The 14,855-nt window shown below is 39.3% G+C and overlaps 3 protein-coding genes across 4 annotated transcripts in view; all 3 read right to left on the reverse strand.

Moving 5' to 3' along the window:
• Nucleotides 1-14,855, reverse strand: part of LOC103669080 (olfactory receptor-like protein OLF3) — a 116,797-nt gene that overhangs the window by 53,618 nt on the left and 48,324 nt on the right. The gene's annotated exons all lie outside the window — the stretch shown is intronic.
• LOC103668971 (olfactory receptor 2F1-like) overlaps nt 1-14,855 on the reverse strand; it is a 104,240-nt gene that overhangs the window by 41,053 nt on the left and 48,332 nt on the right. The window lies entirely within an intron of this gene.
• Nucleotides 9,861-12,291, reverse strand: LOC103668969 (olfactory receptor-like protein OLF3). Its single transcript, XM_008697286.2, has one exon. It carries the CDS (start codon nt 10,812-10,814, stop codon nt 9,861-9,863), a length of 954 nt encoding a protein of 317 aa, XP_008695508.2. The 5' UTR covers nt 10,815-12,291.

Here is a 14,855-nt window from a genome sequence, read left to right on the forward strand (position 1 = left end):
TTTATCCCCCTCTCTGATTTCATCTTATTTTACTTTTCCCTCCCTTTCCTTATGCTCCTGTTTTGTTTCTTAAAATCCACATACGAGTGAAATCATATGATAATTTGTTTCTCGACTGACTTATTTCACTTAGCATGATACCCTCTAGTAAGGCGGGCACTTGTGATGAACACTGGGTGTCATATGTAAGTGATGAATCACTACACTCTACACCTGAAACCAATTTTACCATATATGTTTAACTAGAATTTAAATAAAAACTTGAAATAAAAAAATTTTAACATTCAATCATGATAAAAACTGTCAGCAAACTAGGAAAAGAGAACTTCCTCAACCTGATAAATGGCATCTAAAAAAACCTTCAACTGGGTTCATACTAGATGGTAAAAGATCAGATCCTTTCCCCTTAGAATTGGGAATAAGGCAAAGGTGCCCTTTTGTACCACTCTATTTAACACTGTACTAAAGGCCCTTGCCAGGGCCTTTTATAAGGCAGCAGAAACAAAGGGAATTCAGATTGGAAAGGAAGAAATAATTCTGTCTCTATGCACAGATGACATAATTATCTATGCAGAAAATTTAACTAGTCTACAAGAAAGCTACTATAACTAATGAGTTTAGCAAGTTCACTAGTCACAATAGCAATATACAAAAATCAGTTGTATTTGTAATTACAAGCAATAAAAAATTTTCAATTAAAAAATCTAAAAGGCAGTGCTGTTTACAACAGTGCATAAAAACATGAAAGAAGTAGGTGCAAACTAACAAAATACATGCTAGATCTGTATGCTGAAAACTATAAAACACTGATGAAAGGAATCTAAGAACACCTCAATAAATGGAGAAAGTTACCATGTTCATGGAGTGAAAGACAATATTTTAAAAATATTAATTCTCTTCCAAACTGATCTGTGGATACAAAGCAAAACTAATTTTTGTAAGAATTAATCTGATTCTAAAAGTTTGTGGAAAAACAAAGGATCTAGAATAACTGAAAAAATTTTGAAAAAGAAGAACAAAGTTGGATAACTTACACTACAAATTTCAAGTCACAGTGTTAGATGAAAGGATCAAAGGAACAGAAGAGTCCACAAATATATACACCCATGGTCAATTATTTTTGGAAAAAGCACAAAGAAAATTTAATGGAGGAAAAAAACAGAATTTTCAACAAATGGTGATGGACAACTAGATATCCATATGCAAAAAAAGAAACTTGGATCCAGGCCTTCAATTATACATACAAAAATTTACTCAAAATGGATCAGGGTCTCAAATACTGACCAAAATCGTTGTGAACTCGGATTAGGCAGAGATTTTTTAGATAGGACACCAGAAATACAATCTATAATGAAACAGATGGATAAATTTGACTTCTTTAAAATTAAAACCTCTGCTTCTTGAAAGACACTGTTAAGAAAATGAAAAGACAAGCCACAGACTGGGAAAAGATGCTTGCAAAACACATATCTTATAAAAGACTCGTATCTAGAATATTTAACAAATCCTCAAAACTAAACAGTAAGAAAATAAACAATGAAGTGAAAATTGGGCAAAAGACATGAACAGACATCCCATCAAAAGCACACAGATGGCCAAAAAAGCACAAGAAAAGATATTCAACATCATTAGTCCCCCAAAAATGCAAATTAAAGCCACAGAGAGACATCACTACCCATCTATCAAAATTGCTAACCTTAAAAAAAATGATAATAACTGACACTAGCCAGCACTGGTAATCATGTGGAAAAACTGCAACTCTCATTATTGCTTGTGCACATGCAAATGGTGCCACCACTTTTAAAAAGTTTGGCAGTTTATTATGAGATAAAACTTGCTCTTATCATAACCACCATAGAACTCCTATGTGGGATTTCTTTTCACCCAACTGAATTCATTTATGTTCACCCAAAAATTTGTAGTTGAATGTTTACAATAGTTTTTGTTCCTAATTCCCCCAAATTAGAAACAATCCAAATGCACTTTAAAAAGTAGATCAACAAATGTGGTACATCCATACAATTAAACTATTACTCCACAATTAAAAAGAATGGAGTAACATGAAAAAACATGAATGCATCTCAAATGCTTTATGCTAAGGAAAAGAAGTCATACTCAAAGGCTTTATCCTACTGATTCCATTTACATGATATTTTGCAATAGACAAATAGAGAAATCTGTTTGGTGGCTGACCATTAACGGTGTTTAGAAAATCATTTGACTAAAAAGGGGCACAAGAATATGCTTGGATGATGACAATTTCTGTCCTGATTGTGGTGGTGCTTATATGATTGTATACATTTTTAAAACTCATACAATTCTGCACAAAAAAAGAATGAATTTACTGTATGTAAGTTACACCTCAATAAAAAATAAAATAAGGAATTAGTCTTTATTATTTATTAATCTTAGCATAGCACTTAGGCACACACACAAAAAATCAAGTAGTAAGGAATTTGGAGTGTTGGCTCAACATCAGTTTATATGATAAAGACATGAAGCTTTTAACTGTCACATTTCAATACTTTGTATCTACTTAAAACTTCAAAAGCTAGAGCAATTTTAAACACATTTGTAATAATTATGAAAAAGTCCAAATTACTGGAAATTGATCAGACTGTGAGCAGCCTGAAGGCAAAGATCATTCGTTAGTTATAAGTAGCAGGGTAATAATTAGATGTACACAGAATATTTGTGAAATGATCATATTAAAATAATAATCTCGTACTATTCAAAGTGGGCTAGATGCTGAAACAAACAGTTCCCAAATAACCATGGCTTAACACAGTAAAATTTATTTCTTATTTATACATATTCCTATGTGGGTAACACTGGTGGGGATGGCTCTTCTGGGTAGTTCTCATTCAGTCGTTGACTCAGGATCCAGCCTCCTCTGCCCTCTGAACCCCTAGAGTCCTGTGCTGGATCCCCCATATATGGGTGACTTCAGAGCAAAACAATGAATAATGGAGGCTGGTGGCTGGGAGATTTCAACAGGCCAGGCCTGGAAGTGGCATATTGTCTTTCTTTGCATCTACATTTAGGAAGTTAGAACTTGGTTCCATTGTTTACCTCACTGTGAAGTAGAAAAATGTTTTATGAGCAGCTAGCCAGTTTCTGCCACATGCATTGGACTCTGACTTGATTAGACTACATTTGAGATCATGTGTTTATTTCAGAACTTGAAAATTTAAAAGGGATATTTAGAATCTTCAAACCCCATAAAAGAAAGCCCTTGATAGTAAGAAGTCTGAAATCATGTTAATGAGTATGCACTCAAGAGCATTTAGCTTAATCATTTCCTCCCCTTGGTGTCTCTCAGGAGAAGGACCCAGTAGCAGCATGTGGTCTTCAGCCTCAACAGACCAGACCAAAGAATCTGACCCAGACTGGAGATCCAGTCTGCTTCTAAAGCAGTTTGCTCTGATCCAAGAAATAAATAGTACAAAGAATATTTTTATTTTATTATTTTTTTTTTGAGAGAGAGAGGGAGCAAGGAGAGGAGGGGGGCAGAGGGAGAAAGAGAGAGAATCCTAAGCAGTCTCCACACCTAGCACAGAGGGCTCAATCTCGCAATCCCGAGATTACGACCTGAGCTAAAATCAAGAGTTGGATGCTTAACCAGCTGAGCCACCCAGGCTCCCCTAAAGAATACTTTTAGGAGCAGGTGGAGAACAGGTTACATTTCATATGGAAACTCATTGTAAGACAGTGATCCCTACATCCCATGCAGTGGGACATCAAGTCAATATCCACAACATTGTACCATATAAGGAAATAACTTCTCTAATCAATGAACTATGTCATTGAGGCCTAATGTCTGGGTATCCAGCCTGGAAGCTTCTATTATAGTAACACCAGTGCAATCTATTATTTATTCTTTAGCTGCACCTGCTTCTTCAAGACTCAGTTTTTTCCATCTTTGTCCATTTTGGATTTACCGCTCGAAGGTCAATCAGGTTAGGGTACCATGAATGCCAGTTTCAAGAGCAGCCCAAAAGAAACTCTCCAGATGATTCACCTGCAGTGCAAACAATCTTCTATTTGGTACTTATGACCCCATCCTCTCACTAAACCTTGAAATATCTATGGCAGACTGAAATGCTGAATAGAGCCTATGAGGAGATTTGATTAGAGAATGAACGTGCTGGTCCATAGGGTTTGGGGGAGGAAATGCTTTTGTCAAGTTGCCTGTTCTTTTGAGAAGCAACTTTTACTTGACTTTACATGACTGGATGAGAACTACCTAGACAACTGGAATGCCTGGCCATGGGAAACCAGGTCACCATGAACCTGGAGCTGTCCATCAAAACCTGCTTTGAGGAACAAATCATAAAGTAGTATATGTGAGACTAGGCCTGAGCAGGTCCTGAAGACTCAAACAACTGTCATAAACAATCAATTTATACTTCCACCATGTCTGTTCCTGTCTTCCTGCCATTGAATCTTCAACCCATAATATGATCTCCTATGTAATCTCTATGACTATTTAACTGAGAAGGTGTGGTCCTGAAAGACCATGGAGAAAGTGCTCTTCCTAAAGTGGAGAATTTTATACAGTATATTTCACTGCAAATTAGCATGGAAGGAAGATCATTAGAAGCCAGGATAAGCACTGATTTAAATACCACATATAATCTTTAACCTCTATATAAAAGACAATGTTTAGAGGATTGGGACACAGAGCTTTAAGGAAGAAATAGGAGTAAATTCATGTGTGTTCCGTAGGATTTCTCATGACCAAGGAAGTTCTCAGTTTCCATGTGGACAAGAATACCGGCATACTTCAGAAGTCAATCAGCCTCATTTCCCAAGCACACCAGTGATCATGGTGATGATGATGACTATCTACGGGTTCAACATACTGGATTTCATTTAGCAATACTAGTTCAATTACAACCATTACTGACTATACATCTTACCAACAGCAGAACCAACCTTAAACCTCCAGTAGAATACAGTACTCAGACCGTGCTCTCTAAATTCCATTCCCCATCAAAAGGAATCAGTGCTTCTTAAAGCAGTCATTCCAATTCTAAGGCAAGAAAGGTAAAAGATGGGACTGTTGGGCACCTGGGTGGCTCAGTCGGTTAAGCGTCTGCCTTCAGCTCAGGTCATGATTCCAGGGTCCTGGGGTCAAGTCCTGCATCGGGCTGCTGAGCAAGGAGCCTGCTTCTCCCTCCACCTGCTGCTCCCCCTGCTTGTGCACTCTCTGACAAATAAATAAATAAAATCTTAAAAAAGAGAAAAAGATGGGACTGTAATGTTGTGTCACACCAGAAAGTAAGGGAGCTATTGAAGATACTAGGGTCATGTGGGAAAAAACAAAAAAACAAACAAACAAAAAACCTAAGTAGCCAGTTTGAATAGGCTCTTTGATAGCCAGAGTAATGACCCCTTAATGATGCCCATGTCCTACTCTCCAGAACCTATGAATATGTTATTCATATTCATATCCAGAACCTGCCTTACATGTTAAAAGGAACCTGCAGATGCATTTATATTAAGGATTTTCAAGTGGGGAGATCCTCCTGGATAATCTGTGTGATCCCAGACAAGGGTCTGTGTAGAAGCAAGGAGAAAGACTCGGAGCCAGGAGAAAGATGTGACGATGGAAGCAGAATCAGAGTCAGAGAGAGGCATAAAGGTGCTGTGCTGACCTTCAGGGTGGAAGAAAGGGGAATGAGCCAAGGAGTGGAAGCTCCCTTAGAAATCTAGGGTAAGCAAGAAATCAGATTCTTCCAGAGCCCTCCAGAAAGGGATACAGCCTGAGGACATCTGGATTTTGGCCTAGGGAAGCCCATGTCAGACTTCTAAGCTCCAGAACTGTAAGATAATAATTTTTGTGTTGCTTTAAGCCACAGAACTTATGATTTGTTACAGCACTAAAAGGAAATTAAAATAGACTCCCACTCAGTAAATACAAGACAATTTGCACATCAATAAAGACAATCACTGTAACAAATAAAAATACAGCAAATAAGTTTACATTGATGAGCTCATCATGATTTTTTTTATAACATCTCTTTTGTTGTATTTTTTTAAAAAAGTGATAAAGAAAGGGAAAAAGTAAAACGTTTACCCTGCCTTTCCTCTACTAACTATACCTCAGGAAGATAAAATGGTGGCGAGGAGGAAGTTTCTACTTGTAAATGCATTTCAAGTAATAAAGAGAAAGGGACAACAGAATATCCCCACCTTGCAACTCCTAATAAATTAATGGACCTAGGTTAGTAGTTTTCTACCAGAGGTAATTTTGCCATCCCTGGGACATTTGGTACATCTGGAGACTTTTCTGATTGTCAAAACTGGAGGAGGTCGGGAGGGGACACAAATCCCATTTTGTGGGTAGAGGTCAGGAATGTTGAAAAAATACCCTACAATGTGCAGAAGAGCCCCCGCAAGAAACAACTATATCTAGCCCTAAATGTCAATAGACATTGGCTGCTGTTGAGAAACCCTAGGCAATGCAATAACCGTAATAAACCCTAGAGAACAGAAACTGAACACTGTGTCCCTCTTGATAGAAGCACATGCCACCATCTGAAAAATCTTGCCAGAAAAGAAAATACATTTAAATATGATCAAGCCTTCAGATCTAAAAGGAGATACAGGGTCAATGGAACATGCAAATTACACTCCAGGGATGTCATCAAACAATCCAAGCTGCATGAGAATCCAACTGGGAAAAACAACACTGTTTTATTCAACAAGTAATTCCAAGGGGAAAAAAGGAAATTGAAGATGAACCTATACATTAAGTGGGTCTTCAGAGACATAGTAGACAATGGCAATGTATGGATTTTATTTGGATTCCTATTTGAACAAACTGCAATTTTTATATGTATTAGGTCTTTTGTTCCTTATAAAATACCTCAGTGATATTTTTATGGTTATTAAATAATGAACAAGATTTTAATTCTCAAATATTTTTCTGTGTCCAACTCTTTTAAAAGAAATATATTTAGGGGCACCTGGGTGGCTCAGTGGTTAAGCGTCTGCCTTCAACTCAGGGCGTGATCCCAGGGTCCTGGGATCGAGCCCCATATCAGGCTCCCTGCTCCGCTGGAAGCCTGCTTCTTCCTCTCCTACTGCCCCTGCTTGTGTTCCCTCTCTCACTGGCTGTTTCTCTCTCTGTGTCAAATAAATAAATAAAAAATCTTAAAAAAAAAAAAAAAGGAAGAAATATATTTAATGGCTTTATTATTTAGAACATCATCTTATTTTGCCCCTGAATCAACAGTACTTTCCTCCCTTATACTGAGAATGTTGTTCACAAACAGCTACTAATTAGGAATGTCTATTGTCTCAAGGTATTCATGTATATTAATTAATGAGAATTTAAATTTCTGAGAAAAGGCAGTCCTAGAAAAAAAAGCCTATAAAACGAAAAAGATAAAAGTAGAAATTTAACACATGGAAAATAAAATTACACTCGTCTGTTTCTACATATCTGAAGCCCACTCTCAACATTTCTGCTTCCTGAGAAATGCAGATCTGGAAAACCTTTCAGGTGAACCCAAACAAGCTAAGTTGCTGGATGAAGGCCAAGGGATCATGGGATGGGAGGCGGAGAAAAGTCACGCTGGGCCCACCCATCAGTCACAGAAATGAGGTACAGCACCTCCTTGAGGTGTCCTGTATATATTTGACTCATTTCCTTCTTTTATATCTTTCTCCTACACTGTATATAGGATGTGTTCAGAGTGGTCAATTTTTCAGTTGACTCCACAATTTATAGAATATTTAGACAGGATATTGATATTTTAGAAGACAAATGAGATCCACATGGGAATTCCAAACTGAGAGAAGATGAACTATTCCTCTGAAATACTTTTAAATCACAGAACTTGACTTTTCTCTTTTCTCTATAGCCACTATCTTAATTTAGATTCCTCTGATGTCTCAATAATGATTGTGGAGCAGCCCCCTAGCTAGTCTCCTCTGCTCCAATCCTTTCTTCCTCTGACTTGTTTGCCAAAATGATATCTCAAGAATGTAAATTTTATCAAGCTACCACTGCCTTAACAAAATCTTTATTGGCTTGGATTTTGCATTCAGTGCCCTCCAAGACCTGGCCTACCACTTGCCTTAGCCTCACTAGTTCCTCAGCCTCTCTGCCCCATAAGCCCAGCCTTGGATATTTTTTGAATTTTTGTGCTCTCTTCCAGCTCAGCACACTTCACAAGGTGCTCCTTTGCTTGGGTTGCTTGTTATCTGGGTCACTTGTTCTCACTTTCCTGGCCTCCAACAAGATAGTTTCCGGTCTTTTCATACAGAAGACTACTGCAATCACCCCCAAAGTCTTACTGTCTGTGACTCCTCTCACCCTGCATTTTAATTGCTTCACTGTCATCCTTGCTATGCCGTTATATTTTCAGGACTCATTCATATCGACTATTGTGTCTCAACAATTCATTGTCACTGATACACAGTAGATATTCCACTGATATCTGAATACCTAATGAGAAATTTAGCTCAGTACCACTGACATCTATTGAGACACATGCCAATTTTGAAAAATTTAGGATTGATTACTTTTAGGTAGATTTGAAATGTCGGATGAGCTTTGGATTATATGAAACTTCAACTCTGCTTGAACACTGAGAATGTGTGATAACATATTCACAAATGGAAAAACTGTGAATCCCCTGACTTACACGAGACACAAGAAGAAAGGTCTTTGAGGTTTTTTTCAAGGGAGTGAGAAGATGAGCTAGTATCCATTCTTTCTCCTCTTTCCCCTTCCTTACCCGTTGTACAATATTTCTTCTCCCTTTTGTTCCTTACTTAGGTGTTTTCTCAGAGATGAGGTCCAGCCTCACATATTCCACCTCATTAATTTACAAAGATCAGGTAGGGCCCTGTTGTGTGTGGGAGGAGGGATGGGAGAAGGCATTCAGAGACTAGAGGGAAACACAGTTGGCCCAACTATCCTGATTCCCAAAATACATATTGAAATTGTCTTATCTTTCAGTGGCCTTGGCTCAGAAATCTGTCCTTTCTCAGATTAACTCTCTTATATTTTATATATTAATTCATACTTTATGTGCTTATTGTTCCTAAAGTCTCAGAAAAGAGGTTATGGAATTTTCAGAATGGACAGTTTTAACATTTAAGCGGTACCTCTTACATACGCAGTAAAGTTCCTCGCAAATTGCTTGTATGCTGTCAAGTAGTGCCCCAGATGTGACTTTTCTTTGGCCTGTGGTAGCCTTCAAAAACACCTTTAGTTATATTCCTGTTGCTATAAAACAAGACCTTTAGTTGATGCTCCTTCCCTGAGGTACCTTCCGCACTCAGGCAAGATGCTGTGTGCACAGTCAGTGGTCCAGCACAAAGACATCGTAACAGCCTCCATAGCATCTCTCTCAGAACAGTGACTCACACAGTTACTGCATGTGGCTTCATACGTCACACATTATTTTAAGTGAGTCTAGAATATGAAAATGTTTTAGTTCCCAATGGAAACGCAATTACCTTGTACAAAATTTGGATGAATAAGAACCAGTGATCCAGAGTAAGATCCACAAATAGGTCCGGGATTACGAACAATGTAACAAATCAAAACAGTGTGTTTTTTCTTCTTATTACTCTCAGGCCATATGAATGGACACAGAAAAAGTGTGGGAAGCTCTATTACAGCAGTGCTCAACTCCACTGAACACGCTGCTGTGACATAAAATACACCCACACCCACACGCCAACCCAACCTCCAGCCTCCCACCCAGCATCACCAGTACATGTGTCCTCATCTCCTTCCTGGTTGCCAGGACAATGCAGATGATGACTGCCATATCTGAGTCAAGTGGGAGAAAACACAGGCAAAGCTCCTTTCTCTAAGTGATGCTCAGGATTCATCAAGTTGCCAGTTTTGATGTTAACCCAGATAATTGCCCTAATAGCTTCTGCCAGGCCCCCTTCACCTCCTTATTCCTTACACTATAAATCATGGGGTTCAGCATGGGTGTCAACACAGCATAGAAGAGAGAGATCAGCTTCTCCTGAAGGACAGAGGGGCTGGAGCGGGGCTGGATATACGTGAAAATGGCCATGCCATAGCACAGGACAACCACTGTGAGGTGAGAGGCACAGGTGTGGAAGGCTTTCTTTCTTCCCTCCGTGGACTGGATCTTTAGGATGGTGGAGATGATCTGGATGTAGGACAGGAGAACCAGGCAGAAAGGTGTCATCAGCAGAACAATGCTAGAAACCATGATTGCGATCTCATTGGAGGAGGTGTCCACACAAGCCAGTCTGACCACAGCTAGGAGTTCGCAGGATATGTGATCAATATACTTGTTTTGGCACATGGGCAGCTGAAAGGTGATTACAGTCTGCATGAGAGAGTTGACAGAGCCACTGACCCAGGATGTGATGGCCAACCTAGCACAGAGGCCTCCGTGCATGATGACCGAGTATCGCAGGGGGTTACACACAGCCACGTAGCGGTCATAGGCCATCACTGCCAATAGAACAAACTCAATCCCGCCCAAGCCCAGGGAGAAAAATAACTGGGCTGCACAGCTCACAAATGGGATTGCTTTATGTGCTGCAAGAAAATGCGCCAGCATCTGAGGAACGATGCTTGTGGCATAAGAGACATCAACGAGGGAGAGGTTGGTGAGAAAGAAGTACATGGGGGTATGGAGTCGGCTGTCCAGTCTGATGAGAAGAACAATGAAGAAATTCCCCAGCACTGTCACCATGTACTTGATCAAGAAGAGGACAAAGAGGGAGACCTGTGTGTCCCAGTCACTGGACAGGCCAAGGAGAATAAACTCTCTCTCCCAAGTCTGGTTACCCATTCCCATTAAAAAATCTGAAGATTATTAATCTGCAGAGAAAGTCAGAAACAATAGAATCTATTGAATCAAAGAATTATTAAAAAAAAACTTTTTATGAATACATATTGTATACAATTGGCCAGCCTTAACCAGATGTTTCACACCATTTACTGGCCAAGATGACAAGCTTTATCCCAACATGTATTACATCTATTCTCATCAGAGTCAGGCCAGCACTTTTATATGGACATGAAGTGGTCTCAAGATAACCCAGTTAAACGCTGGAGATAATGCAGTGCAATTTTAGGAGCTCACATCTTTACCAACTTACCTCAGATTGAGAGTGAGGGGAGCTTGGTAGGTGACAGTAGTAGGTAAAATGAAAAACAATGGAAAAAAATCTGGTTGGAAAGTTACAAAAACTACCTTAATTGTGTCAACTAGCTTCATCATGATAAAATGAATAAATCTATTACAAGAGGCAGGCACTCACTCTTTGGGAAGAAGCAGGGCCTTGTGGAAAGTTCTAGAATCAGAGAAGATAGGTTTGAAATCTGATTTTATTTAGCAGCTTTGTTATTGTGGTTTAGTGACAAACTTTTATATATGAAACAGGACATTATACCACTCATAAGTACTTTCAAGCTGAAATGTAGGTAACTTTGGAGAAAGTACCCTGTAGACTGTACTGGTAACAATATTACATACTAGTCTGAGTATTAGTAGTAACATGACCTCTGCCTTAGAGTAGATAGAATAACAAAGGATTTTCCCATGTATAACCTCCACAAACTCAGATATAAATGAAATTGGAGGCATTCTGTAATAGAACTGAGGGCTTCAGGATGACTGGTCACCTTGAGGACATGGGGACCATTTGCATTTTTTATAGCCCTGATCTCTTCAGCCTTCACTGGGATCAGAAGGGAAGGAATTGTAATCATACCTTGTTCTTTTCATTTTTCTTATCAACTTGATGTTCTTAAGAATCTATCCTTTGCATATGGGCTCGAAATAAAGAAAATGACAGTATGGATGTTTGACTTTCTATTTACAAAAGAGGAAGGGAAGCAATTGTTTAAGGAACCTTCATCATTGACCAAGGCAGAGTACAATATATGTATGAATATATGTAGACGTATGCTGGAATGGAATTTCTTTTGTGTTTTCTTTCACCCCAGAAAGGTTCTCAAGTAGAACTATATGTTACAATATCAATGTTGAACACTAAACAGAAACTGTTCAAATTTTTAAATTTTTTTTAAAAGTAAAAGATAAAGGCAGTAAGAGGGCTTGAGGGCAGAAACAGAGCTGCTTGCCTGTCCTAGAATCCAAAGGGATCTTGCTAGGGTCTGTGAGCAGAAAGGTAAGACTGTCTATGCCTCTACTCTCTTGTCCAATAAAGGCTGAAACAAAACAAGCAGTTTCCCCAAATGCCCATCTCTTTCACGGTTCAGCCACATACATTTTCATAAACTCTCCTGGTGTCCTTCTCTTACCTGATCTCCCCTTTCAACTGTTCCTCCTCTTTGGTTCTATCATAAACCTTCCACCACCACCCCTCACTTGGCTTTTCTTCAATCATGGTCAGACCAAATGCCTCAAAGATGACATTCAAATTTAATTCTAAAACCTCAAGAAAAAAAATCTGTTAACTGTTACTGAATTTTAACAAATCTGTGACAGAAAGTAGACATTTCTTTTTCCACTCATTTGGCAAACATCCATGAAGTGCCATTGCTGCTAGTTGCTGAGATTTCAAAGTAAATATTACACTTCCCTACACTTAGAGTTCATGTGGATGAAAAAGACACAGAACAGATTGCCATCCTATCACTGTCCCCCTGTTGCATGTGCAAGCTGCCTGGAAACATGCCAGCCCATGACTCACTCTGGTCTTCCTGCCCACCCCACACATCTCTCTACTATAGCCCTTGTCTCATGACAAATGAACAACAGTATTGCTTCTCATTGTAGGTCCAAGCTTCAGAACTCAACAGTCTGTGCTCTGAATCCATTCTCTTCCACTTCCTGGGACCCAAAGCAAGCCACCCGACTGCCTCTGTCTCACAGTTCTTCAATGGCACAATGTGGATAATACTGGCCAACTAAAAAAGTCATTGCTGAAATTAAGGAGTCGAAGATCCAACCTTCCTAATGACTGAATCAGGGCAGGTATCCATTATTTGGCAATGATAACTGACCTAAACCTTCGATTTCATATTCTCTATCTCTTTCATTATCTTTCTCACCTATGTCTTTCAATAACTATCTTATTCTTTCACTTATTCCCTCTTTTTGCCATCCTTGCGTTTCTCTTGTCTCTCATTGACCACTTTTCCCTCATTAAAAAAAAATACATACAATCTCTCAAAATGGGGAGAAGAATCTTTGCTATTTATCATTCAAATTACTTCCTCTTTCACAACAAGAGTTCTCAAATGATTAGTATCCACCTGCTAGAATTATTTCCTCATAGGATTCATCCTTTGAGCCATAAAAATGTGGTTTTCACTTTCACTAAATCATGGAAATTATAGTCTTAAAGATCACTGGTGACTTTCTCGTATCAAAGACACAGGTTTTCATTTGATTTTCACTGTTTAACTTTTAAAATGTCAAATTTTGCTGCTTCAAACCCTTGACTCTATCCTGTGCTTCTGTCCTGACTTGCCTCTGACCGGTTATTCCTTATCTGCATTCTTGGGGGATTTCTCCAAACCCTCCCGCTCCACCGCTGGGAAAATCCGGTCAGTTCTGTGCTCACAAACTGTACTCTTCTATGGCTTTTTTCCCTTGAAGGGCTTGTAATTTCTAATGACAATAACTGTGATCAACTCTGTGCAGCTCACCCTCAAGTCTACATTTGTCTCCTGGGCTTCCCTCTGAAGGCCCAGCTGCTTTCCCCAACACCACAATGAATGTCTGTCTCATAAATGTCTCACCAAGGCCTCCACTCACCTCCCCACACACGGGATCCCTCCTGACTCCTTCATTCTATCAATGCAACAAAAATTCTCCCACATCACACTTGACTTTTCCCTCCTCTTCCCCAATCCACGGAATAAATCCTCTTTCTTCATTTCCTTTACACGCCCCCTCCCCACTCCACAGCCTACACGCTCCTCCAAGTTCATCAGGAGATACAAGTGTTTCCCCATCACTTCCCCACACAAACAGATCCTACATGTACACAGAATTAAGGTTTTCCTGCACAGAAGAATTTCCACACAATCTTCAGTCTGGTCCTGTTCTATCTCTAAATTTTATTTTCTTATCGCTAGCATTTATTATCATACTGTGTGTTTTACAGCAAAGTATTTTGTTAAAATAAGCTGTTAACACTGAAGTAACTTTCAGGGGGGATATGTTAACTGATTATTTTTAAGCCACTGAGGCTGCTCTTCATTTCCAAAGACCACTGCCTTATTTCAAAATCATTAATATCCAAGTACACCTTTTGTCCACACTCTAGAGTCCTTTTTGGGACTCATGGTAGATAAAGAAAATTGATCGGCCTTTGGAAAGGCAAATGCAGGAGGAAACGTGTGTCCATCAGATGCTTTTAGCATGGCCTGCAGTTAACGCCATCACCTTATTGCTTTGGGAGCAGCTCCACTTAAATTTAGCTGCGTTCCTGTCCTGACCTAGGGTGGAAAATGGACTCAGTGCCAGATGAGGACTTCAGATCTCAGCACTCCTATCAGAACGCCGGAGCTTGGTCTTCTCAGATCTAACTAATTTGTAGGATCTGTAGCTCTTCCTGAACGTGTATTTTTCACTGAGGTCAAAAAACAAAGGGGAAATGTGGGAATATGTGTTCCATTTGTCTGCATAAATAAGGCAACAGAAACCTTTTAGGACAGGGCTAGGCAGGCAGCTGATGTCCAAAACCAGTGTTAAACAACGACCCCAGTTAAGAGCTCATCTATTTAGCTCTTCCTCCTGCACAGTGTGTTTTGTGCTCTCTTCTGAGAATTTGTCCTAACTCTGGCTACTTTACCTTTTTGCCAGGTCCGCAGTATGCCTTTAATAAACAACAAAATGCTATTTCACATATTTTCTCAA

The sequence above is a fragment of the Ursus maritimus genome, unplaced genomic scaffold (assembly GCF_017311325.1).
Source record: "Ursus maritimus isolate PB19 unplaced genomic scaffold, ASM1731132v1 scaffold_3, whole genome shotgun sequence".
In the NCBI taxonomy this organism is placed as follows: domain Eukaryota; kingdom Metazoa; phylum Chordata; class Mammalia; order Carnivora; family Ursidae; genus Ursus; species Ursus maritimus.

Excerpts from the sequence above, each read along its gene's own strand:
- LOC103668969 (XM_008697286.2), bottom strand. The coding sequence starts at position 10,814 with ATGGGAATGGGTAACCAGACTTGGGAGAGAGAGTTTATTCTCCTTGGC.